At 40.7% G+C, this 24,545-nt stretch overlaps 1 protein-coding gene across 3 annotated transcripts; it reads left to right on the top strand.

The window, feature by feature from the left end:
* Positions 1-10,581: 10,581 nt before the first annotated feature.
* On the top strand, positions 10,582-22,345 carry Mocs2 (molybdenum cofactor synthesis 2). 3 transcript variants are annotated; one of them, XM_034523629.2, is made up of 7 exons: positions 10,614-10,662; positions 11,725-11,846; positions 13,508-13,652; positions 17,575-17,702; positions 18,484-18,634; positions 19,437-19,560; positions 21,756-22,345. In XM_034523629.2, exons 3-7 carry the CDS (start codon positions 13,555-13,557, stop codon positions 21,822-21,824), a joined length of 570 nt encoding a protein of 189 aa, XP_034379520.1. In that variant the 5' UTR covers positions 10,614-10,662; positions 11,725-11,846; positions 13,508-13,554; the 3' UTR covers positions 21,825-22,345. The 3 variants fall into 3 exon arrangements, with proteins under 3 accessions (XP_076772313.1, XP_034379520.1, XP_076772312.1); XM_076916197.1 differs by lacking the exon at positions 10,614-10,662 and adding an exon at positions 11,286-11,413; XM_076916198.1 differs by lacking the exon at positions 11,725-11,846 and having other exon boundaries at positions 10,582-10,662.
* Positions 22,346-24,545: the final 2,200 nt, after the last annotated feature.

Below are 24,545 nucleotides of genomic sequence, written 5' to 3'. Positions count from 1 at the left end.
AGGAGAAATCTAGGCAGAAATCAATGGTCTTCTTGGTTAGAGAAACCAAGTAGGCTAGACACAGGGATACTATCGCTTTGAACCCAGACACAGCTAGAGTCTGCAGAGCTACTGATGCTCTCTGTTAAGCATTCCATTGGATAGTGATCTGTGTGTGTGTGTGTGTGTGTGTGTGTGTGTGTGTGTGTGTGTGTGTGCCTGATATGTGTGTGAGTCTCTAACCAGATAGAGAATCACTATAAAAGATTAAAAGAAAGGATGCTCAGAGCCAGGGGATCTGTTATACCTAGGCTACTGGGAAATTTAAAACTGATTAAATAGAGAAACCCAAACAAAATATGAGCATATTCTTTCCTAACAATGCTTTAACTAGCCCAAAGTTAACATCTTTCCTATAATCTTACCTTGCTCCAGGAAAAAAATTAAGGACTATTTGTAGAAATACCAAAAAACCAACCTCATCCAAAAAAGTAAAATTCACCATCTATCTGGCATCTAATAATAATTTTTGGATGTACTAGTGACTTTTACTTTAGAATGACTAAAATGCTTTACAGAAACTACTTAAGGGAGGAAATATTCATTTTTGCTTATAATTCAGTGGATCCTAGTCCATGTGAAGAACAGTTCTGTCTCCAGAGGAGGGAGCATGCAATAGTGACTATTTACATGGAGAGCAGAAGGCAGAAGGCAGAAGGCAGAAAGCATAAGGCATATGGAACCTGTATCTGAGCTACCACCTCCAGGGCTTGCTCCAGTGACCCATAAGCCAACTAGGCCCCACCTTCTCAAGGTGCCATGGCCTCTCATAACAGCTCCACCAACCCAAACACAAGCCTATGGAATACATTCCAGATTTAAACCATATCTGCAGGCTTCCAAGAAAGAAATATATGGTAGGGGAAATATAGTTAGGAAAAAGTAAACCTATCAAATTAGCAGGAATGACTGATGTGACAAATTCGACAAAGGAAAATTTTAAAGATGAAAACTTAAATTTGAAATGAAAAAAACTGGATTATATTCATCATAAATTAGGTATTAAACATTTTTTTAAAAGATAGTGAACTTGAAGAATTAATAATGGGTACTATCCAAGGGGGTGGGAATTAAAGGTGAAAAAAAGGAAGGAAAAGAGAAAGGAGGGAGGAAGGGAAGAAAGGAAGGAAGGGAGGAAGGAAGGGAGGAAGGAAGGAAGGAAGGGAGGAAACTAGCCAGTGAACAGAGTAACAGTGAGCACAGGGGAAGCTTTAAGTATAAATAAATCTTTTTATCTAATTATAGTCCACACGGGAGAAGGGGACAGGAGAAGGGAAGAGAGAAAATGTTTTATTTTAAAAGAAATACTAGGATGTCTAAAATTTTCTAATTGTGACCAAAACTTCAAATCCAGTTTCAATATAGCCCAGTGAAGCACGGGGTCAAAACCAAAAGTGTAGAGAGAGCATCTGTGTATTGTACGGATGCATCACATTTTCATTAAAAACAAACAAACACTATGGCTTATAGGAAAAGGTAGAATAGAATCTGGGAGGCAGAAAGAATTCTGGGAGAGAGGCAGGCACAGGACATCACCTGGGAAAATGTCACTAGTTGGACCCATGGTACCTGAGCACAGATAACCAGCTACATGGCAGAATATAGATCAGAATAAATGGGTTATTTTAAGTTATGATCTAGTCAAAAAAGAGTCTAGCTATATAGCCATATTTTATAGCTATATAAAAACATATTTGTAAATATGTTTCAAGTCTGAATCTTATTTCTGGGGGTATGGGCCTGGGAGGTAGAATAAGACCTAACTTCTACAAATGGTGCTTAGCTTATGGCAACTAGAACCACGCTTACAGCCTAAAAACACCCAGGTGAAAGGCAGGTGACGGCGGTGGCGGTGGCGGTGGCGGTGGCGGTGGCGGTGGCGGTGGCAGTGGTGGTGGTGTATTGTCAGGTTTGCCAGTCAAGAGGCCTGGTTTATTTAGAAAAGAATGAACTCAGACCAAAGCCAAAGCTACCCAGAACAACACAAGACTAGCGGCTGTGAAGGAGGTTTCTTAGACAAGGAGCAGGAACCTATAGAGAGATAGTATGGAAGGTGGGTTTTTAAAGAAGCTCCTACTGGATTTAAAAACAGAGCGCAGGAGTTGAGGCTTCTCCCAAGGACAGAACACACCAGCGGCTGGGGAGCTGAGGGAAAGGAACCAGACTCTGGGTTACAACGGGCTGAATGCAGCTGATCCCTCCGCAGACTGCAGAACCCAACCCGTGGAGACTTCCTGCAGACCACAGATGCGGCATAAACCACTTCAGGTTTTCCCTGCCGGTTATCCCAGTCCAGTACTGTGGAAATTAATGCTCAGTTCTCATGGTGAACAGAAATGCAGCCCTCGGTTGTCTGCTGTGGCCAAAGTCAGTGGAAGGCCTCTCCCTATAAACAAGTAGACAGGGGTATGGCTAGGCTCAGAACCACAGCCTCTAAGCTAAAATATAGCAGACACAAGAGACAGACAGGTCTCTGAATTCTAGACCAACCTGATCTACAAAATAAAGTTAGAGCAAAATCCTCTGCCGATAGATAATGCCACTTACAAATGACAGTCTAAAATTAAAAATGACACATTTTTCCTTAAAAATACCATGTAACTTTTTGCTTAATAATAAAAATAAATAGGAATGTCCCTACTAATTTAAAAAAAAATAAACATCAAGCTTAAATTTATATAAAAAGAAAGGGGGAATATAGGTTATTATAGGTATATTATCCACATACAGTATAATTTCTATTTGAAAGCTAATGATTTTTCTGTTGCCAAAAGGCATATTTACCTAGAAAAGCTCGACTCACTGTAAGGACCCAGAGCCAGGGCTCAAGCAGGGTTGTTTGCTTTTTATCTTTCCAGGAAAAGAAAAACATCCAACTAAGGAATCCAGAGACCACTGGACAAGAGAAACATCTAAAAATTAATACTGTTAAGTTTATTAAGTGTGTGACATGTTAATCATCAGATTGGCAACACAGAATGCAAATGCCTTTTGCCAGAGGAAATAAATAAATCAAATAAACACACAAGTCACAGAGACAATGTGATATTGTTTTACAATATGCTTGAGGGTATGTTTGGCACTAACATGGAAAGGAATTTAAATAAAGTTTAATATGGGAAAGAATGTTAAATTAAGAGGGGAAAAGGATGGATAAATAAATCCATAAAAAGTAAATCTCCAAAACAGGGAGAAAGAGATAAAATTGATATAAATGTTTTCAAGGGTACATAGATACTAAATAAATAAACTCATGACTTGAATCCAATTCTGGGGAAACAAAGATAAAGATGAATAGATTCCTTCTTAGTTCAAGGCCAACCTGATCTACAGAACAAATCCAGGATAGCCTGGGCTACACAGAGAAACCTTGTCTCAATAAATAATTATAATAAATATATTTCATTTTAGAGGATATTTGGACTCCATACAATCTTGTTTTGAATATCAAAATGAAAGTGGTTATATGTTCTGGTAACGGTGATATTGTACTTCTCTTTGAGAGAGGTTAAAATGGAGCCAACCAATAGGATCAATCTATACTTACAATAACTTCAAACTGCTGGACAAAAAAATTAAATAAGTTATGTGGGGAGAAAGGTTTCTTGTTGGATCAACAGAAAAGGAAAAAAGGCTTTGGGTTTCATCCAAAAATAATAAGAATTAGATCTGATAGAGGAAGACCTCCTGAAGACTGTGACTACAGAAAGGAGAAGAAAGAACACAGAGGTGGAGGAGGACACCAGGAGAGGAGATGGACCATGGGCACAGACAGGATTTGGGGTACACCACTGGGGAAGTAGCCAAGCCAACAGTTAGAAAAGTAGATTAGGGGTTACACCCCTCCCCAGTAATTGTGAAAGCCAAAATAAAATAAAATAAAATAAAATAACCGCAGTCTGAGTCTAATTCATTCATAAGCTAGACAGGGAAAAGTTTATGTTGGTTCAACCACACAAAGGAAAACCACACCAAAACATGTCATAACTGAGTTGCTTGAACAAGCAATAGGGGAAACCTTTAAAAAGGTCTAAAGAAGGGAGATGAAGCATTCTATGCAGATACGTAAAGTGGAGCGAAGGTGGTTCATAAAAGAACTAATGAAAAAGCACACTGGAGCGCCATTTCTAAAGCACCCCAGAGGGTGGAAATCATTAACCAGAAGCTATGTAGTTGCTGGAAATGGTATTTGTCAATTGCATCAAGTAAGTTGCTAATTCAGACCTGCATGCCCACTGGGTTTTGTCTCTCCACTAAATGGTTGCAGTTCCAGCTTCCTCTTTGTCGCTGTGATGAAACACTATGATCAAAAGCAACTTCTGGGAGGAAGGACTTTCTTGGCTAATACTCCTAGATCACAGTCCATCACTGAGGGACGTCAGGGCAGGAACTCCAGCAGAAACCACAAAGAAATGCTGCCTTCTAACATGTTCGCTGCCTCTCATGCTTCTGTAGCTTCTCATTTAGTCCAGGATCACTAGCCCAAGGAATGGTGCCACCCACAGACGAACATGATCTAGAAGATTCCTCTACTGTGGCTTCTCCTCTTTGATGAGTTCTTGTACATATTCCCCACTATCCATGGTGGATACATTTCAAGACCTCCAATGAATGCCTCAAAATGTATAATATCATATGTGTGTGTGTGTGTTTCCTTGCATATATAATATCAAGCAACAATAAAACAAAACAGTTTTAACCATAAGTTGTAATAAAAGTTTCAGGAATAGAGTCTCTCCCTGTCACAACTGTATTGGAGTGACCTGCAAGTGATGACGCAGCACTGTGATGTGGGTTATGTGAACTCAGCACTGTGATATCCTGACAGTCACTCTGATAACCAGGAAGGCTACTATGATACTAATGGGCACGTGGATATGTTGGTTGAGGGACAGTTTATGATTCATAGCTCCAGAAAAATGAAAAGATGACAAAGGTTTCACCAAACTATTCAAAATTGTGTATAAACCAAAATGTGTGATTTCTACCCCCCTGGAACCACCTCCTATGTAATATCTTTGGACTGCATGTAACTGAGATTAAAAAGTGAGATCACGAATAAAGGTAACTATGGTGACCTCTCATTGTAAACACACTGAGGACTTTCAATTGAGGAGAGGCTTGCTATCATTCCCCCCCCCCCCCATCTACTAAAGGCATGCTGAAAATTTACAAATGATTTTTATTTATTTTTTGTTGTAATATAGTTCTCCCTTGTTCGACTAATTCATATTTTATGTTTCTTATGTTCTTTGAACTGGCTGAAAAATTTACCCTCGCCTATTATAATTTCAGTGTATCTCAAGTTCTGCCCAAGTAGCTCCTTGTCTTTTTCCTATTATTTTATGAGCTATACTGAAAAGGTTATCAACACTAGCCTGTGGGACAAATGAACTCATCTTCTGTTTGCAACTGTACTGAAAAAGCAATGCCTGTTCACTACTCTTATCAGTACTGGCTGTTCTCAGTCTGTAATCGTAGAACTGGGGTTGAGGAAACAGAGATCACATGCCTTGGGAAGGTTATGATCTTATGCTTTGCAGACAGGTCTGCTGACCCCTAAAGTACAGGAAGGAGACACAACCACCTGTAGTCTGAGAGCACAAGGCAGGGTGAGGGTAGGATTGGAGAAACTGCCCCAGGCTGATTGGCCTCATGCTGTTTGTCACAGTTTTTTAAAGAGTATTTAGTTCAGCTACCATACAATGTGCAGTTGCCCTTAGTATCCATGGAGGTGAGGAGCTGGGCCTAGAATCCTCCAAAGCTGCCCAAAGCTATACAAGTTCCATTCCTTTATATAAAATAGCATAGTATTTGCATACGATTTATACCAGCCTGTGTACAAAGCTGACTATAGTATAGCATGGTTGGCTTTATGAATAAAGGAAACCTATTGCTCACAGTTCTGGAGGCCAGAAGTGAGGTCTAGATTCTATCAAGGGACCTGTTCATGTTGTAGACTGACATGTTCTTGCTGTATCTTCACATTATAGAACCAGAGACATCTGGTTCTGTAGGCTCCTGCTTACAAAAGTGCCAAGCCTTTTAACAGGTTCTACTCTTGTATGATCTACTTATCTTCCACACACCTACCTCCAAATGCCATCATCTTGCTGGGGGCCAGGGGCAGGGTTTTCATATAATGCATCTTGGGAGGATGCAGGCATGCAGTGCCCAGTGCTGGGCCTATGTTCTTTTAGTCCTGAGAGAAACCTGGGCTTCAGATGATATCCAAACTCTAGCCCTATCTCAATCTTTGGAGGTTGGTTTTCTTCCCCCCACATTTAAGGAGAGGCATCCAGCTTGTGTTCTTGTCCTGTATTCCGGAATCAGCCTCCACTACTGATGAAGGCTGAAAGGTGGCAAAGGGTGAGCTTGGCTTCCTTATGGAGCTGTTTTAAGACTAGGACTTGACGTGGCTCTTCACCAAGACCAGACATACCCTGTACCCTCCCCGGAAATGGCTCGCAATCTTCTACTCCTTGTTTTCTAAGAGAGTTGCTCTTCATTGCTTTTAGGGTTTTCTTTTCCTCAAGTCTCCCTCCTAATGCTTCTGAAAATTCAGTGTTGGGAGCTTTCTAGAATCCATACTGTGGTCCTTAAAGGAGATTTGGTTTTCATTGGCTAACAACTCTTTGACCAACCTCCTCTCTCCCCTTCTCCCTCTCCTCCCCTCTCTCCCTTCCTCCTTCCTCCTTCCTTCCTTCCCTCTCTCCTCCCACTTCCTTATTTGTGCTCTTGCATATCTCTATGTGCACATCTTAGATTTTTTTTTTATCCAACAAAAATTTGAGATCGGGTTTTCTGTTCCCACCTCCAACTGGAAGATTGCTTATTGGTTTTCAAAAATGTTTTTGAAAATGATTACAGTGTCTTTAAGAGCTAGCTCCCTACTTTTTGAGGTGAAAGATTTATAATAAAAGCACAGTGTATGCTTCTTTTGACCTTACTCCTTAAATAAACGAACAAGGATCTGGAGTTTATATGGGCCTATTCTTTACAAATCACTAATGAATAGAAAGAGAAGTATAGCATAATTTCAAACACTCTGATTTGATCACAAAACAGACTCAATAATATCTGTACACCTACAAGGTGTGGTGTGTAAGGCATTGTGAAGTGTGTTCAATAATAGCACGCCTTGTACTAGGCATTCTTTTATAACATGCCTTAATAATCAATCTGTCCTCATAAGTCATTGGTGTGGATTGGTGGATTGGCTCACTTGTTAAAATGCATAATTTCAGGTAGGTTTATGTAAAGCTAGCATTTCAAAACATAATTTCCATGTTATCATTTTTTTAAATGGCATCTGAAATATTTTAAAGACGTTAGTCCAGTGGCTCCTTATCTTATACCAGCCCCTAAATATCTTCAGAAATATTTCTACTGAGTATAAATTCTGCCATACTCAAGAATTGCATAGAGACTGAAATTTCAGGTTCTATTTTCTATATCTTTTTAACATAGCATATGATCATAGGCCTTCATGTTTTCCAATCTGTGAAGCCAAGTGGCATTCCTGGAGGGAGGGTTCTTTGACAATGAACAGTAGGTGCCTAGGAGCTCTTAGATTTGAATTAATGACTAAAAAGGGTCACAGGAAATGTTTGGACAGAAATAGAAACAGGCTGTGGTTAAGATGTTTAGTGGGTATACAAGACATTCAGGGTATGTGTTTGTTTGTTTTAAATCCCTGAAGTAGGTAGATAAGTTGCATTATTTGTTTTAGAAACAGAAAATATTGTTTTCCACTTGAGGCTCAGTTCAAGTAGACACTAAGCTGTTATTCTTGTTTCCTTTCTGTTGTGATAAAAAAACACGCTGACCAAAAGTTCCTTAGGGGAGAAAAGGTTTATTTGGCTTGTGGTTCCAGGTTACAGAGAAAGTCACAGTAGCAGTAAGCTGACAACCGGTCACTTCACATCCACAGTCAAAAGCAGAAAGACATGGGTGCATCATGCTGCCTGCTTGCTTGCTTCTGGCTTTCTCCATACTTACGAAATTCAAGGCCCAGATCAGGGGGACATCACCATGACAAGATGACCTATTATCAGTCACAGTGTTCCCACAGACATGTCCGCAGCCAGCCTGATCTATGTTATTTCTAAGTTGGCACTCCCTTTCCAGGTAATTCAAGGCTGTGGCAGGTGGACATTTAAACTAACATTATAGCAGCAATGTGTAATAGGAACAGTGGGAAGGGAGGAAGTATTTACACAATATTAATTCGACAGGAAATGACGTTACCTGTGCGTTCAAAATTTGTTAGAAAATCTAGTGAACACTGATCCTAACAGACATTTCTTGGAAATACATTTAGAAAAGGAAATGAACATTTTTGGAAATCCATTCCTAAGATAAAGTTACCTTTCTGAAATTAATAGATCCCTTTGTGAAGAATGTTCCTACATTTCTAATATCAGAGTTTAGATATTTTTAAATCTAGAAATAAGATGGAAATGTCTTTATGAATTCATGTCCTTAATTTTTTTTTTTTTTGGTTTTTCGAGACAGGGTTTCTCTGTGTAGCCCTGGCTGTCCTGGAACTCACTCTGTAGACCAGGCTGGCCTCGAACTCAGAAATCCGCCTGCCTCTGCCTTCCAAGTGCTGGGATTAAAGGCGTGTGCCACCACCGCCCGGCCCGCCTTATTTTTTAACTAAATGGAATTTCATACAGTTCAGACTGAGAAAATAGTGACTAGATTTTTTTATAATAAATTGTAACTTATACAAAATAATAATCTTGCTACTAAAGAGGTTAGGCTGTTCCTAGTGTAATTTATTACAGTTCATCATAATTACCCACTTATGTAATCAATGAGATGTAACTAAAATAACATTAAAGTCTTCAGCATAACATGAAAATATCCTGGTTTTAGTCTGTTGCAATCAGAACTTATAGATAGGGCTGTATGCTTTTACTAACTAGGTAATGAAAAACAAATGACTAGAAACTGGAAGTATTAGAGGCCAAAAGCCTTGAAAAGACTCAACCCACTAATAACTCAGAAAAGAGACAACATCATTCCCAACATAATAGACAGAGATTTTTTAAAAACTAAGTCATTAAGTTAAATTCATCAACAGAAAAACTGAAGGAAACTGTGTGCCATTTGAAAGCATTGTTTATTTTAGCTCCTAAAAGAATTTTCAAAAATTTTACTGTTCAGTGCGGTAGATTGTAACTTTACACTAAGCAACTTCCCCAGCCCTTAGAACCTTTTAAAAATAAAGAGGCATCATTACGAAAACTATGGAGAAACTTGATGTTTTGTAATTACATACTTCAATTCTGGGCAATTTTCATTAATATTTTCAAAACGAATGGCATTATCCTGATGTCATGGTCTCATAATGGGATTTTTAATATTTGAACGGAATAAAACTCTATTGAGCTTTGTCTTTGTTATTGTTAAAATTTTATTTTTTATGTGTATGGTTGTTTTGCCAGTATATATGTCTGAGCACCACCTGAATGGATGCTGGGAGTTGAACCTGGATCCTCTGGTAGAGCAGCCAGTACTCTAACACTGTCTCATCTCTGAGTCCACCAAAGGAAGTTTTTAGGAAAAGTTCTTGGGTAATTTTTGAGGTCCCACCTCCCCCGATCAGGAGCAATAGGCTCTAGCCTTTAGGTGCATCAGTTTAGTTGCAAAACCACATTGAACTATGTATGCATTAGTCTTAGCCTTTCGAAGATACTGCTCACTGCTCTCATTGGACGCGACTGAGGAGCCCAGAGTGACTGTCATAATTTCCTTGTTCACCCAACTGGATGTGGACATAAACCTTAATGTTTAGCAACCTCATCATGTTGTTGTATGCTGATGCAAACCATGATCAGGCTTATTCCTCCCCTCAGCCCACCCTCCCCTTCTGTATTTCTATTTCTTCCTTGAACTAGGCACACCTATCTTGCACACTATTTTTCTTCTGGGAACTTATTACGCAATTTTACGTTCCCATAGCTTGACACAGAACGTGAAATGCCCCTTCCTCCCGTATTTCTTACTATTTTGGCAAATGTATTTGGCACAAGACCATCCTCGTGAGACTTCCTACAGCAGGCGACCCAGCCACGCCCCTGGCCACTCTTAATTAAAAGATATGGTTTTTTACTAAGATTACACTTGGAACTCAGTTACGGCTAACTCTATGAGCCTTCTGCTCAGGACTGAGCGCCGAGCGAGGGCCACTTAAATCCGCGTACCCATGCGACAGGGAAGGCAGAGACGTGTGCCTAGGAAGTCTGGAAGGGGTCACCGGCTCAGACACTCCTGAGAGCCTAGAACACTGAAGTGACAGTCGGATATCGTCTCCACGCTGGGATAAGAACCCGAATCCCATACTGGATGGAGGGACCCGGGGAAGGCGAGGCCACCCTGCCGGGTCACATGTGGGCTCCCTGCACTGGAACCCAGACGCAGAGGGAACTTTTGTGAGTGCGGAAGGCGGGGCGGGGCAGAGAGAAGTGTACACATGCGCAGTGTTTACACAACTGGGTTGAGCACCGCCCAGAAGGTGGAGCATCCTGCTGCGCATGCGTCTTGAGCCACCGACTCTCCTGGAGTTGGTAAACTGGGTCTGTGGTGCGTAGCGGGATGGTTCCTAGGTGCCAGGTAAGAGTTGGTACGCGCGGACGAGCTAACCTGGGTGTGGGGCTCCACCACAGCCCGGCCCTGCTGGGGTGCCCCTTCCTCTCCAACTCCTCCCGGTCTCTGGGCCTTGCGGTTGCTGCTCGCTGAAAGTCAAGTTCTGTCCCCGAACTCTGGTGTCCAGGTCATGGCCTGCACGACCGATTGATTCCCTTTTGGAGGCTCCTAGACTTTTTTTTTTTCCCTGCCATTTGGGATGATTAATTTTGACAGACCCTTTTGAAAATAAAAAACAATCTTAATTAGGAATTATTGTGAGGAAATATGCATCGCTCATGGGTTGACAAGCCTTGGATAATTTGCAGCAGCCGTGATTATTGTGGAGAGACTGACTAAGTTGTACTGAGTGACAGGTGAACCCTGGTGCACGGTCAGGTCACTTAGTTCCCAGGCTGATTACACAGGTTTGGCCTAGAAGCTACCAGTTTATCCTGTAATTCAAGCCCATTTGCTTTGCTGCATGTCAAATGTTCTGTGTTGCGTAACTTAATCGTAATGTAGGACGGAATCAAAGGTCGTCGTATGACCACGGAGAAATGAAAGCTAGGCCTTTGCTGACTGGGTCATTTAATTTACTTGTTTAATTCACCTCCTGACTCAGACCTCTGTTACTGCCTCGCGGCTTATGGAAGAATCGATTCTGTGTCAACTTAAGTCAGACTTACCGTGTTTTCTAAGGGAATGTACCAGGATTTTAATGTGAGAGGTCTGAAAGGTATGCAGAAATCAGAACTGAGTTTAAAGCTTTTTGTCTCAAATATGAATCTGTGGATATCTTGAAGTGTTTTGTTTGTTTTTGTTTTTCGAGACAAGGTTTCTCTGTGTAGCCCTGGCTATCCAGGACCACACTCTGTAGATCAGTCTGGTCTTGAACTCACAGAGATCTGCCTGCTTCTGCCTCCTGAGTGCTGGGATTAAAGGCATGTGTCACCACCACTGTGCAATACTGAAGTTTTACGAGCCATTGCATTTGAAGGGAGGAGACTTCTTGGTGTGAGTTATTTAGAGTCTACCCTCTCCTTTCAGATTGAAGTGTTGTATTTTGCAAAGAGTGCTGAAATAGCTGGAGTTCGCTCGGAGACCATTTCTGTGCCACAGGAAATCAAAGCATCTCAGCTGTGGAAGGAGCTAGAGACTCTTCATCCTGGGTAGCTAAAGTTGTAGAATGCATATGATGAACATGTAAAGGTTTTTAAAATATGTAAATTATGTGTGAGTGTGTGTATGTGTTTAACAAAAGAGTACTAGTTCTGTTTTTCTTGAACTCTGGTGTTTAGAAACATTCAGTTACCACAAGGAGTATTACAGATAATTTACTAAAAAGACACAGTCAAGTGGATGCCCCTAGATATGTTTATGTAATTTACAACTATTTTTATAATTTCTAAGACAGAAAAATTTAAGTTCTGCCTTTTATAGCCTAAGATGAAAAATTTAAAGATGCTGTAAAAATGTACAGTGTAAACTTTTCTGTCCCTCTTCTTTTTTTTTTTAATCTTTTTTTGGTGGCTTGTTTTATTATTTTATTATTTTAATTTTTTAACTCAAAACACTTTATCAGTATTTGTATATACATATATACTTATGCATGTATACATATATACATACATATATGAACAATAATTAAATAATAAGATGTATTTGAAAAGTATGGGGGTTGGGAAGAGTGGGAGGAAGGAGAGAAAGGGGAAAATTATGTAAATACAGTGCTCATATATGAAATTCTCAAAAAGGAATCCAGTTTTTTAAAATGTTCAACAGATTAACTAGCATTTTACAATATGAAAATAAATATGACTTATAATTATGTTGAAGGTCTGTCCCTTTTCTTATTTCTGAGATTAAAAGAAAAATGAATTATAACAAACCCTACATGCTTCTGAGCTTGGGTTTTATGATATTTGAAAATTTTCCACTGGCCCTTGAAAATCTGAAATTTTAACTTACCATTTTCCCCTTAAGCCCTTCTGGGATAAAATATAGAAGGGCTCGAAAATGTCCCAGGAATACGAGTGGTGCTGCTTCAGCTCTGCTCCATGTGGAAGGTGCTATACCCGCAGCTCCCAACCTGTGGGTTGTGACCCATATGTGGGTCGAGTGACCTTTACACAAGGGTCACACGTCAAATAACATATCAGTTATTTACATTATGATTCATAGTAGCAGCAAAATGACAGTTATGAAGTAGCAATGAAATAATTTCATGGTTAAGGGTCAACACAATGTGAGGACAACTGTATTAAAGGGTCGCAGCATTAGTAGGTTGTGCCACACTGTGTGCACAGAAGGAAATACTTCTCCCTGGCTAGGAATCACTCAAATCATTTTTTCCTTTAGTGAAAAGTTGGCAAGACCTTTGTGCCATTTTGCCTACCTGTAGGCCCACAGCCGGCGTCGTGTGAAAAGGCTGTGTTCTGGTTGGGAAGCTTTTTTGTTTTCTCTAAAGTTTTGAATATTAGGCCTGTAAACTTTTCTGCCATTTTCTTTAGAACACTCAAAAGTTTCTGAGATTAAAAGAAAAGTGAAGTACTATAAACCCTATCAGCTGGTGAACTTGGGTTTTATGATATTTGAGAATTTCTCACTGGCCCTACTTTTGGGGCATTTGTATTTTTCCCCCCAAACACATGACTTTTCAGCAAAGAGTAATCTAACATATTTTTGTGATCAAGTGTGTTCTTTGAGGGATATGTTCTCTACAGAGTGGGAGTTAGGTCAGTACCTTTGTGCATGAAGTGTTACTTAGTGCAGCTGAGGAGATGCTGTGAGGAGCAGTTCACAGTGTCTAATCAGGCTCTTTCTCCTTCAGGCTGGCTGATGTTAGAAACCAGGTGATATTTGCTGTTCGTCAAGAGTATGTCGAGCTTGGAGATCAGCAACTCCTGCTTCAGCCCGGAGACGAGGTTGCCATCATCCCGCCAATCAGTGGAGGATAGTGCATCTGAGCCATCTGGGTATGTGGTGAAGAACCGTCCACAGGCTACCTTATGGATGGTTTGCTGTTACTGTTTATTCTTTGAGTCAGTCTGCCCCAGTCCTTTATGAGGCAGCAGCTGGGATGACTGCACTGATGGTAGGTAGTAATGAATACTGTCTGCTGTCTCCTGTGTCTCCTAGAGTAAGCAGTTGGATGTGTTCATTATATTCACTTAATATTGCTCTTTGAGATCTTATTATGCATGCATTTTGATGGTGGGAAAATAAATTCAGAGAAATTAAAAACAAACAAACAAAAAAAACCCTTGTCTTTGGGCACTGGGGAGGTGGCTCAGTCTGTGAAGTGCTTGCCTGAGAAAGAGACCTAGAACCTCTGCAGAAGCCAGATGTGGCGACACATTCTTTTAGCCCCAGCCCTGAAAGGCAGAGACAAATGGGCCCTAGGATGTGCAGGCAGTGAAGCAGTTGAGGAAGGCATCAATGTTGCCATTTTGCCTCCATTCAAATGTACATGGTGTTCAGGTTCGTGAATACACACGTATACATACACATACATATACAGAGAAACAAAATCTTGCCTTGGCCATGCATGGCCACGCATGGCCTTTCGTCACAGTGGTAGGACCAAAATTCGAATTCATCTTTGTAGCTCGATCTTGTTTACTTTTTAACAGATGTGGTTACTTATACCTGGTAATAGCTTCCTTGCACATAAATTGTACAAGAAGGAAGTTTAAAGGAGTCAGTGTCCCGAAGAGACAGTTAACTATTGTCCAGCACAGTGGAAAAGCTTATCAGCTGTGTGGCAATGGGGCTCCCTGGGCAACTTAGTTCATGGTGGAGTGGGATGCCTATAAACATTCTTCAGGGTAGTTTGGGAGCACCCAGCTTAAGGATCGAGTCAAACAGCTTGTTTTATTGTCAACTGAAGAATAAATAAACTGTAAACTAAACTATTTTTGATTTAAAACTCTTTAAGCTGTAGATAAAAAAAAAGAGATAGAAAAAAAATCCCCCCACCCCAAAGCAACAGTTTGGCCCCATTAAAAACACACCAGAGATGTCTGTTTTCTCTGCCTCCCTTTCCTGGAAAGTTATGTAGCAGATGCCAGCATGTTCACACTTTTCAGGGAACTTTCTCAGGCCTGCTGCTGGACACGTAAGAATTCCCTGTGAAAGATATATCTCAGTTTCATGATCACATTCTGATTAGCATATCACCATGAAAATCTCAGGGCATTCTAAGATGCTAATTTTCAGAATTAGTTCAGAGAGCAGTGTGCTACTTTTAAAAGCCCGTGTGTGTAACTGCAGCTGTTCAGGAAGGTGAGAACGATTGCTAATAGGATAGCTCCGCCTGAGTTATCTTGGCTGGCGTTAGAACCCGCAAGCCACACTTGAGTAGTCTCGTACAGTCAGAGGTGCAGGAACTTAGTATGGTTGGAATCGTGATTTGGGTTTGGTGTTATCAGGAAAAAAATTATGTGTAAAGCAATGGTTCTTAACCTGTGGGTTATGACCCCTTTTGGGGGGGGCAAACAGTGCTCTCACAGGGGGTGGGGTCACATATCAAATATTCTGCATATCAGATATTTACAATTCCTAACAGCAGTAAAATTACAGTTATAAAGTAGCAACAAAATAATTTTATGGTTGGGGGTCACCACAACATGAAGACCTGTATTGAAGTGTTAGGAAGGTTGAGAACCAGTGTGAAGGGTGTAAGCACCTCAGGTGGCACACAGAGAAGGTGAGAAATCCTGGGAGCCAAGTGCTGGTTTGTTTTGTTGGTGGTTTTTGTTGTTGTTGTTGTTGTTGTTAGAGGTATGGATTAAGACTTCTTGAATTCTCAGCACTTTGCCCAGGTCTCTGATAACTTTGCTGAGGCTTCTTTCATTTTTTCCTATTCAAATGAACTTCCACAGGATCTCTAATTATACTTCTCATGGCGTCTAATATAAGGTCCTCTTACCTGGTCAGCCTCAGGCTAGCCTCTCCCCTTCACTCCTGTGCCTTTAAGTGCATCATATTCTTTGTTGTCCCATAATCTTGAAATTTGCCACTCCCTTTCATCACCTACACCCTGTCCTCATTTCTCTGTGTCACTTATCTCTCAGGTCTCAACTTTGAACATTACCTTTCTAGAAAGACCTTTGGGATCCCTTTATCTGCAATAGTCCCTGAAACTTGTCTCAGAAATTTGTTTATTTCCATTAGGTTGTCTCAATGTGGTAGATTTGTGATTGCTCTTACATTTTTTTGCATATCTTGTGTGTATGAGTGTGTGTGCACGTGCGCTTATGTGTATGCGTGTAAGTGTACACATGCCACGGGGTGCATATGAAAGTCAGAGGACAACTTGTAGGAGTTGATTCTCTTTTTCCTCCATGTATGTCCTGGGCATGAAACTTGGTAGTTAGCCTTGGCGACAAGGACCCTTACCTTACCTGCTGAGCCATCTTCCTGGACCTGTGGTTCTTCGTTGGGTTATTTCTCCTGTTCAAATCCAAGCACTCTGAGATCAAGAGCCTGTGCTTTTGTTCCCTGCAGACCAGTGCCCAGGGTACTTCTGGCTCTTAGTCATTTGTCTTAGTTAAGGTTTCTATTCCTATGATGAAACACTTTGCCCAAAAGCAAGTTGGAAACCAAGGAGTTTATGTCTGTTTACCACTGCAGACCACAATCCATTACTGAGGGAATTCAAAGCTGGAACTGAAGCAGAGACCATGTTGGAATGCTGCTTACTGGCTTGGTCCTCATAGCTTGTTCATTATGGTTTGCTTCATCTGCTTTCTTATAGCACCCAGGACCACTATCCTAGGGGTGGCACTCCCCACAGTGAGTTGGGTCCTCCCACCTTAATCATCAATAAAGAAAATGCCCCATAGGCTTACTTACCTACAGACCAATCTGGTGGCAACCTGAGATTTCCTCTTTCCAGATAACTCTAGCTTGTGTCAAGTTGACATAAAACTATCCACCATAGTATAAACAGATGCCATGGCATAATACTGTTTAATGAATAAATGAAAAACTCCAAAAGACTTTAGGAGGATAGGTGCAAAGGTGTTATCTTTTTTCCTTTAGAACTTACTTGGCTTGAGCAAGGTCATGACAGGCTCCTTGTTCCTGTGGAGTCATCATCTCTTCTCTTTCCCTGTCTCTTGCTTGAGTAAAGGAAAAGGCCATTCCAAGTGTGCAGCTGGCTTACATAGTGGTTAGTGATGTTCTAGATGTGGGGCGGGTCACTTACCTAGTGATTATGCTGTTCTACATGTGTAGCTTGCTTACATAGTGGTTAAGTGATGTTCTGGGTGTGGGACTTGGTTACCTGATGGTTAGTGATGTTCTGGGTGTGGGACTTGGTTACCTAATGGTTAGTGATGTTCTGGATGTTGGACTTGGTTACCTGATGGTTAGTGATGTTCTGGATGTTGGACTTGGTTACTTGATGGTTAGTGATGTTCTGGGTGTGGGACTTGGTTACTTGATGGTCAGTGATGTTCTGGGTGTGGGACTTGGTTACCTGATGGTTAGTGATGTTCTGGGTGTGGGACTTGGTTACTTGATGGTTAGTGGTATTCTGGGTATAGGGCTTGGTTGCACAGTCATTGGTAATGGCACACATACAGATATAAGTGGTGATACTTCGAATGTATCGTGCTGAGAGAGATGAACAGCAATCACGTTCTTTGGGTGTACTGGCATATGACATGGACACATACATGTTAGTTATGATGCTTATGTAGAATTCCTGTAGTTTCATGAGGAAGTGTAATAATTGTATTGGTTTGTTAAAACTTTGGACTTAATTTTTATCACTCAAATCAAATCCTCCACTTCCCACGTAACATAGAAAACATGGACATGGAAACATGTGTAAGTCGAATGTTTTCCTTCTGCTGCTCTTGCTAAGGGTTGTTGACATCTTATTTCTAGGAAAAATGTGGATGATGTTCAGGAGAAACCTAAAGACATAATACAGTTCACTGACGAGAAGCTCTCAGTGGGTGAAGTGTCACAGTTGGTGGTGTCCCCTCTGTGTGGTGCGGTGTCTCTCTTTGTAGGTGAGTTTGTGATTTTCTGTGCTTCTACAGGGTACAATCCAGGGAATGTTCTCCATGTTGGTGTCAATAGAGGTACAATACTGAGTGACAAGCCAAAACTGCCTGTGGCGTGGACAGAAACTTCCCAGTTTTAGTTTTATCTTAATTATTTTTTTGATTAACAAGCCATCTTAAATTACAAGGATAATAAAGCATGATAAAAGTCAATGCTAAGAGAGAAATTTCATATGTTCCCAATGTTGAGATAAAATATGTATTTATGAGAAACCTGGGAACACAATGTTTTCCTTTTAAGTATGAAGTGCTGCTGGTAAGAAGAGCAGTACAGTTCGTCTGTCCTGTGATGCTTTTAGAGAGATTACTAAACTATTATTATTTCTGATCATCTTGGAGAAATTCTTGTTTGTTCTTCTAACCAAGTTTCGCTTGTTGAAAATGTAAAGTATGTGCCGGGCAGTGGTGGCGCACGCCTTTAATCCCAGCACTTGGGAGGCAGAGGCAGGCAGATTTCTGAGTTTGAGGCCAGTCTGGTCTACAGAGTGAGCTCCGGGACAGCCAGGGCTACACAGAGAAACCCTGTCTCGAAAAACAAAAAAACAAAAAAACAAAAAAACAAAACAAAAAAAAAAAAAAAGTAAAGTATGTTTTAGACAGATACACACTACTTCTTTGTAAGTTAGAACTAATTCTTTTTAAAAGAATTATGTAAATGAAGTATTTCTGTTATAGAGGAAATCTTATTTTCATTGTGTGATTTTTTTTTTAATTTTGTTTTTTTTAGGGACTACAAGAAATAACTTTGAAGGCAAGAAAGTCATTAGTTTAGAATATGAAGCATATGTACCAATGGCAGAAAATGAAATCAGAAAAATTTGTCATGACATTAGACAGAGATGGCCAGTGAGACACATAGCGGTGTTCCATCGGCTTGGGTAGGATCCTTTTCTCCTTTGACTGGTGAATCTGGTTTTCTCTAGAGGGCGGTGGAAAGGGCATGTGGCATCTACCTGATTGCTAGCTGGGCTGCAGCTTCGGATGCCCTCGCCACCTCCTCTGCTATAACAAAATGTAGCTGTGCTAAGCCCTTCATTCAGGTCCTGGACCACAGTGCCCGTGGGAGTGTCTGCCTAAATCCTTGACCCTAGACAGTTGCTCTGGACTCTCAGCTCAGGGTGTGGGAAACGTTGGCTCCAGATCTGAAGCCATGAAAGACAGTTGGTTTCTCATACCACCAAAAAGAGTGGCGTTCCAAGATTTCAAAAGAAGCCATCTATTAAGACATCTGTCATTGTTATTAGCTATAATTTTATTACTAAGCGCTAATATTACTGGGTGTTGCCACTGCTGTTGCTTAAGATTAATTGGTAGTTATTTGTTTAATGCTACATTAAGTCTATGTGGTCACTCTGTAGTCGGTTTTAGACACCATCTCATACTGTAGCTTATTTGAATCAGGTTTATTGAATTAGAGAGAAGACCTTTTCTTCTTAGTCCCCATCAGAGAGATTTTATGGATAGATGCTAATGCCACTGAATATAACTGAGATAAATTATCATTTTTGAGGTAAACTGGATATTTAAATACAATAGAATTACTATCTATATAGTAATTAGATATATACATATAAATATATATAAATATAGTGTGTGTGTTAATTTTTTAACATTTTTAGTGGTTTCTTTGATGTGTGAGTCAGGAGATAACGGTGATTTTTTTTCATCATCTTGTTAAAGTTTGGTTCCAGTGTCAGAAGCAAGCACAGTTATTGCTGTGTCCTCAGCTCACAGAGCTGCGTCCCTCGAAGCCGTGAGCTATGCCATTGATTCTTTAAAAGCCAAGGTGCCCATATGGAAAAAGGTGGGTGAGGAAAATACCTCATTTTGCCACTGGGAGATAATTTTATTCTTAGAGAAAAGATGGGAATTAAGAGCCTGTTCCGAATTTGGTTTTATATGCCTTGCTTGCCTATAGACTCTTGTTTTCCTCGCCTGTGAAATAGCTCATTTATATAGAGGCTGTTTTCAAAGTTTAGCCATATATAAGCATATGTATATATGCATGGTGTCGAATAGGCCTCCACAAGGGCTGGCAGGTAGAATTTCTAATCCACACTGTTTCTGTGGTTTCTAAGTTAAATGCCCCTTCAGTTAGGACTTTATTCAACTAGAGGTCTTTCTTTGGAAAGTAAGAATAATGCTGGCCTCTTAGTGCCTGGGTAAAATAGCAATCCCTCAAGGCAAAAAAAAAAAAAAAAAAAAAAAAAACCCAACCCATTTGCCTAGTGGTTTTTTTTTCAGGGTAGAGACTGTGTTTGAAAAAAATATTTAATGGATGGATTAGAAAACAAATAGGTACCAGACATGGTGTCATGCATCCACATTCCAGGCATTGTGGGAGAATCACAAGTTTTAGTTGGCCGTAGGCTACATAGACCCCATCTCAAAAACACACACACACACACACACACACACACACACACACACACACACACACACACGCGCGCATCGATAGGACATTCTGACGTGTTTTCTGCCTGTAAGTCAAGTCAGACAAGAACAAGTCACTCTGGCTAAATGGGCATTTTGCATGGACAGCCTCCCCTCCCCACAGTAATGTAGAAGCGTTGGACAGACAGTTCTGCACTTGGAATTATGTACTTTTGCATCTGAGTCCAGGGTCCCCGAGTTGCCCTCAGCAGTGTGGCTGTTCCCAAAGCCGAGAAACTAATGACAGCTCAGTGGATCAAAAGAACTACACACAGGGCCTGTTCTGTCCTCAAAGGAGTGGCTGGCCTCAGTCAGTGGGAAGGATGAGCAAGTGGGGCACAGAACCACGGTCTGTGAAATTTAGTGGACATATTTTCTGAGTAAAACCTGATCCTCTCTGGGCTAAAGAGTTTCGGAACTACTTTGGAATTACAGGATAGGATATGTGTATGGAGTTTGTGATTCTGAGACTGTGAGGCAAGCCTAGACAAGGGAGAGGAGTTGAAAACGCTCCAAAGAGGTTCCAGCCAGATGGCAACCATGGCTGTCTTTACTGCAGAGGAGGTCCAGCCCTGAAGTGAGAGCAGGAAGTGAGTGGGCAAACAGTCTCACTTTATGCCTCAAGGAATAGTGGACATTGTATTTGCTGTTCTTCCTCTGTAGAGGGCAGGGAAGTGCAGGTGCTCAGAGACAGTCAGACAGAGCAGGAATCCGGACCTTGTCTAGGAACAAACGAGACTCTGGTGACTTACCCCCATGAGGTGCAGTGCAGGCCTTACACACCGAGGATTTAAAATAGCTGCTCTGAGGAAACTGAGAAAGACATTCTGCAGTTTAGTAGAGAAGAGAAGGGGGCGGGGCAAGAGGAGGGGAGGGGAAAGGAGAAGAAATGAGTCTAGAGGTGAAAAGCACAAGATTGCATTTAAGGGCAGTTGAACTTGGGCTCTCTCTGTGAGAATGAGGTCTGGTCAGTGTGTGAAGAGGTGATGATTTTCTTCCTCCTGTTCAGAGCTGTCAGTTTCAGTCTGGGTCTTTGCCTAGCCCACACTTGGAGATCATCTGAGACACAGGAAAAGGGGCTGTCGGCAGGTTAGGGCTCTGACAGAGGTCACACCAGACTGAAGCGCAGGCCTCTTTAAATACTTCCCTCTACTCAGTGACTTCACGGCTGGTGGAAATCCAGTCCATTTTCTCTGTTACTGGAGTTCAAGTAGATGCACTTGCAAAGAACAGTTTGAAGCTAAAGGTGTTTCATTTTCTCATACACAATTTAACCCTTGATCAATAAAAGTTTTATCAGAAGAGATGAAAGAGGGGGTAGCCCACATGGAGTTGCTTATGCTTTTCTGAAGTTGCATCATGTCTCGTGACAGCATCTGGCCTGTCATTTCCTAGTTGGAGTTGGACGAACATGCATAAGGAACATGTATTTATGTTTATGTTCTTGGTGCCTCATGAAATGCCCCTTACGTTTAAAAGAGTGGGTAGATGTGCTGTTTACTTGTCTGAAGTATTTTGTTCTCATTAACTTGCACTTTGAATACCTGCTCTGGTTCTTGTTTTTAGGAAATATATGAAGAATCAACATCATCTTGGAAAAGAAACAAAGAATGCTTCTGGGCAGCTGGTGACTAGTCAATTTTTGATGCACTAAACCTTAAATTTGGTAAATCATCTCATAGGTTACATGAATGGAGAAATGGCAAAGTGTGTGACTGTGTGGGATGAGGGGCTGCCGAGGACCGAAAGACGGGGAGAAAGGCTGTAACTTAAGTCTGCAATAAGGTCTGCGACAGACTCGTCCTTCTGTGACTAACTCCTAGCTGTAGCCAGCTCACAGTGAGCTGCAGCCTTTCTTTTGCCACCAGCTATCTCAGGAAGACCTCACTGTCCAGAGTGTACTGACAGCCTCATTATCAGGCATGTATTACAAAAAAAAAAAAAAAAAAATTGGCAGAATCAGAAAGTCATTCTCAATTTTGATATTATATATTTTATATAACTTAAAAGTGAACCTAAATAAATCATGATTTAAACAGTCTAAAAATAGATTCTGTTTCTTTTTGAGTCAATGATAATACCTAAGAGATTTTCCATTACAGAGACCACTATGACTTCTGAATCTATAACTATACAATAAAGCTTTTTATATTTCATTAGTTGTCATATTCTCATCACTGTACAAGTTAGCATAAAATTGTTATAAACCTAGCCAGCAGCAAGGTGGTTTATGTTAAAATGATGTATGATGTTTAAAAGTTGGCCCACCATCAAGTGGATTGCATTATTAAAACACACTCTGCATTTAATCTCAAAATAGGTATGCTGAGCAAAAGAACCCACACGCCACCAGCACCTACGGTATGATTCCTTTAAAATAAAATTCCAGGAAGAACAAATAAGTTTATAATAATGGGAAGCAAATAAAGGTTTTAACTGAGAGGGTGGGTGTGAGGGGAAGATTATAAAGAATGGGGAAACTTTGGGTGCCTTAGCGGAATATCCACTGTCTTTGTTTTGAAGGTAGTCTCATTCAAGTGTACATGTGTTCCAAAGAATCAAACTGTATGCTTGGAGTGAGTAGAGTTTTCTTAGGATTCACGTCTATTTGTAGATAGACTCAGCCCAGGTACTCAACAGGAGCTAAGCAGTTAAAATGTGGTGTGGATAACCAATACAGCAGTATTGATCTGTGGACACGAATGAGAGAGGCTCCCGTCATTATCAGAAAAAAAGAGTGTAACTAGATCGTATCACGGAGTCAGACTGGCAGTCAAGGACCTCCACCTCGGGTACGTTACGTAAGATGAAATACACAGAGGCAGAAACTTTACAAATTTTCACCTGAAAGTAAAAAGTGTTTACTAGACGTTGGGAAGGGTACACAAATTAGGATGGGGGAGCAAAGACTGTATTTGATCTGTGCGTGCTGCTGTGATAGCACCATCACACTGCACCTCACTAAAACGTGCAACTGATATTTGTGAATAAACAGTCACAAAAAGAAAAGTAACTATTTCAAAGAAAAAAAAAGTTGGCCCACAACTATTTGAGGAGATTGTGTAATTATTTATTAAAGTAGTTTGGATAGTTTTTGTAATGTTTATGTAACACTAGCCTGTGTGAAGTTATTACTAAACAAATCAAATTTTCTGCGAGATTTATACCAAACATCCAGTTTTTGATTGGTGAATCTATCATGGCAAATTTGAATAGTCTCATAAACTTTGGTTTTTTGTTTTTTTTTTTTTTCAGTTTTATTGACATGTATTCAACAAGTAAAATATACTTAGGTTCTGTAATGTGGTGCTGTGATGCTTGTATTGTGTGATCATCACAACCCAGATGATTAACATATTCATCACCTCACACAGGTTCACCGGGGAGACTTAAGATGCATTCTAAGCTCAGAATTAAAATACTAGCAGGGCTGGAGAGATGGCTCAGTAGAGTACTGGCTGCTCTTCCAGAGGACCCAGGTTCAATTCCCAGCACCTGCTTCACAGCTCACACTTGTCTATAACTCCAGTTCCAGGGTTTCTGACACCCTCACACAGATATACATGTAGTCAAAACACTAATGAACATAAAAGGAAAATAAGATATATGTGTGTGTGTGTGTGTGTGTGTGTAAAAATATAAAGTTGGGCAGTGGTGATACACACCTTTAATCTCAACACTCAGGAGGCTGAAACAGGAGGATCTTTGTGAGTTAAAGGACACCCTAGAAATAGAAATTGAGTTCTAGGACAGCCAGAACTACACAGAGAAATCTTGTCTCAAAACACACACACACACACACACACACATCATCACACACACACATCAGCACAGTTGGGTAATTATCATCATAGAATTAGCATTGCTCACAATGAGAAGAAAAACTACTTTTAAGCACTTAGATTGAAAGGATTTCCCCTTGTTTTGAAAGGTTATTCTTGTTATATCCAGGAAAAACACATTTTACCTAATTAGCTCATATATTCGAGGAATGTTTTCAGAATGCCTGTCCTATGACAAACCCTGTCTTCCACCTTAACTATCATGGGAAGATTACCTGTCCTGAGTGGCTGTGAGTGACAGGACAGTTGTGCATCTTCAGGAATCTCTTGGTTACTTGGTCTCTCTCTGTTCTTGGTTCATTCCTGGGGATTGGGTAGGTAGGACACTAGGAAGAGAGAAAACGCTCCGTCCACCTTCCTTAGTGGTCAGGGGTCATCTGTCTGTGTCAGCCTTCTCTCACTCTAGAACCTTCCTGTCCTTCCTCTGAGCTATAGTCTGTGTTTGTGGAGGATCAAGGGCTGGGCGTTGCCGTCACTTTCTCTATACGGAAAAACAGTGTATATCATTAGGATT

Source organism: Arvicanthis niloticus, chromosome 19 (genome assembly GCF_011762505.2).
Source record: "Arvicanthis niloticus isolate mArvNil1 chromosome 19, mArvNil1.pat.X, whole genome shotgun sequence".
Lineage (NCBI taxonomy): Eukaryota > Metazoa > Chordata > Mammalia > Rodentia > Muridae > Arvicanthis > Arvicanthis niloticus.
This window is presented reverse-complemented; position numbering and strand designations above follow the sequence as displayed.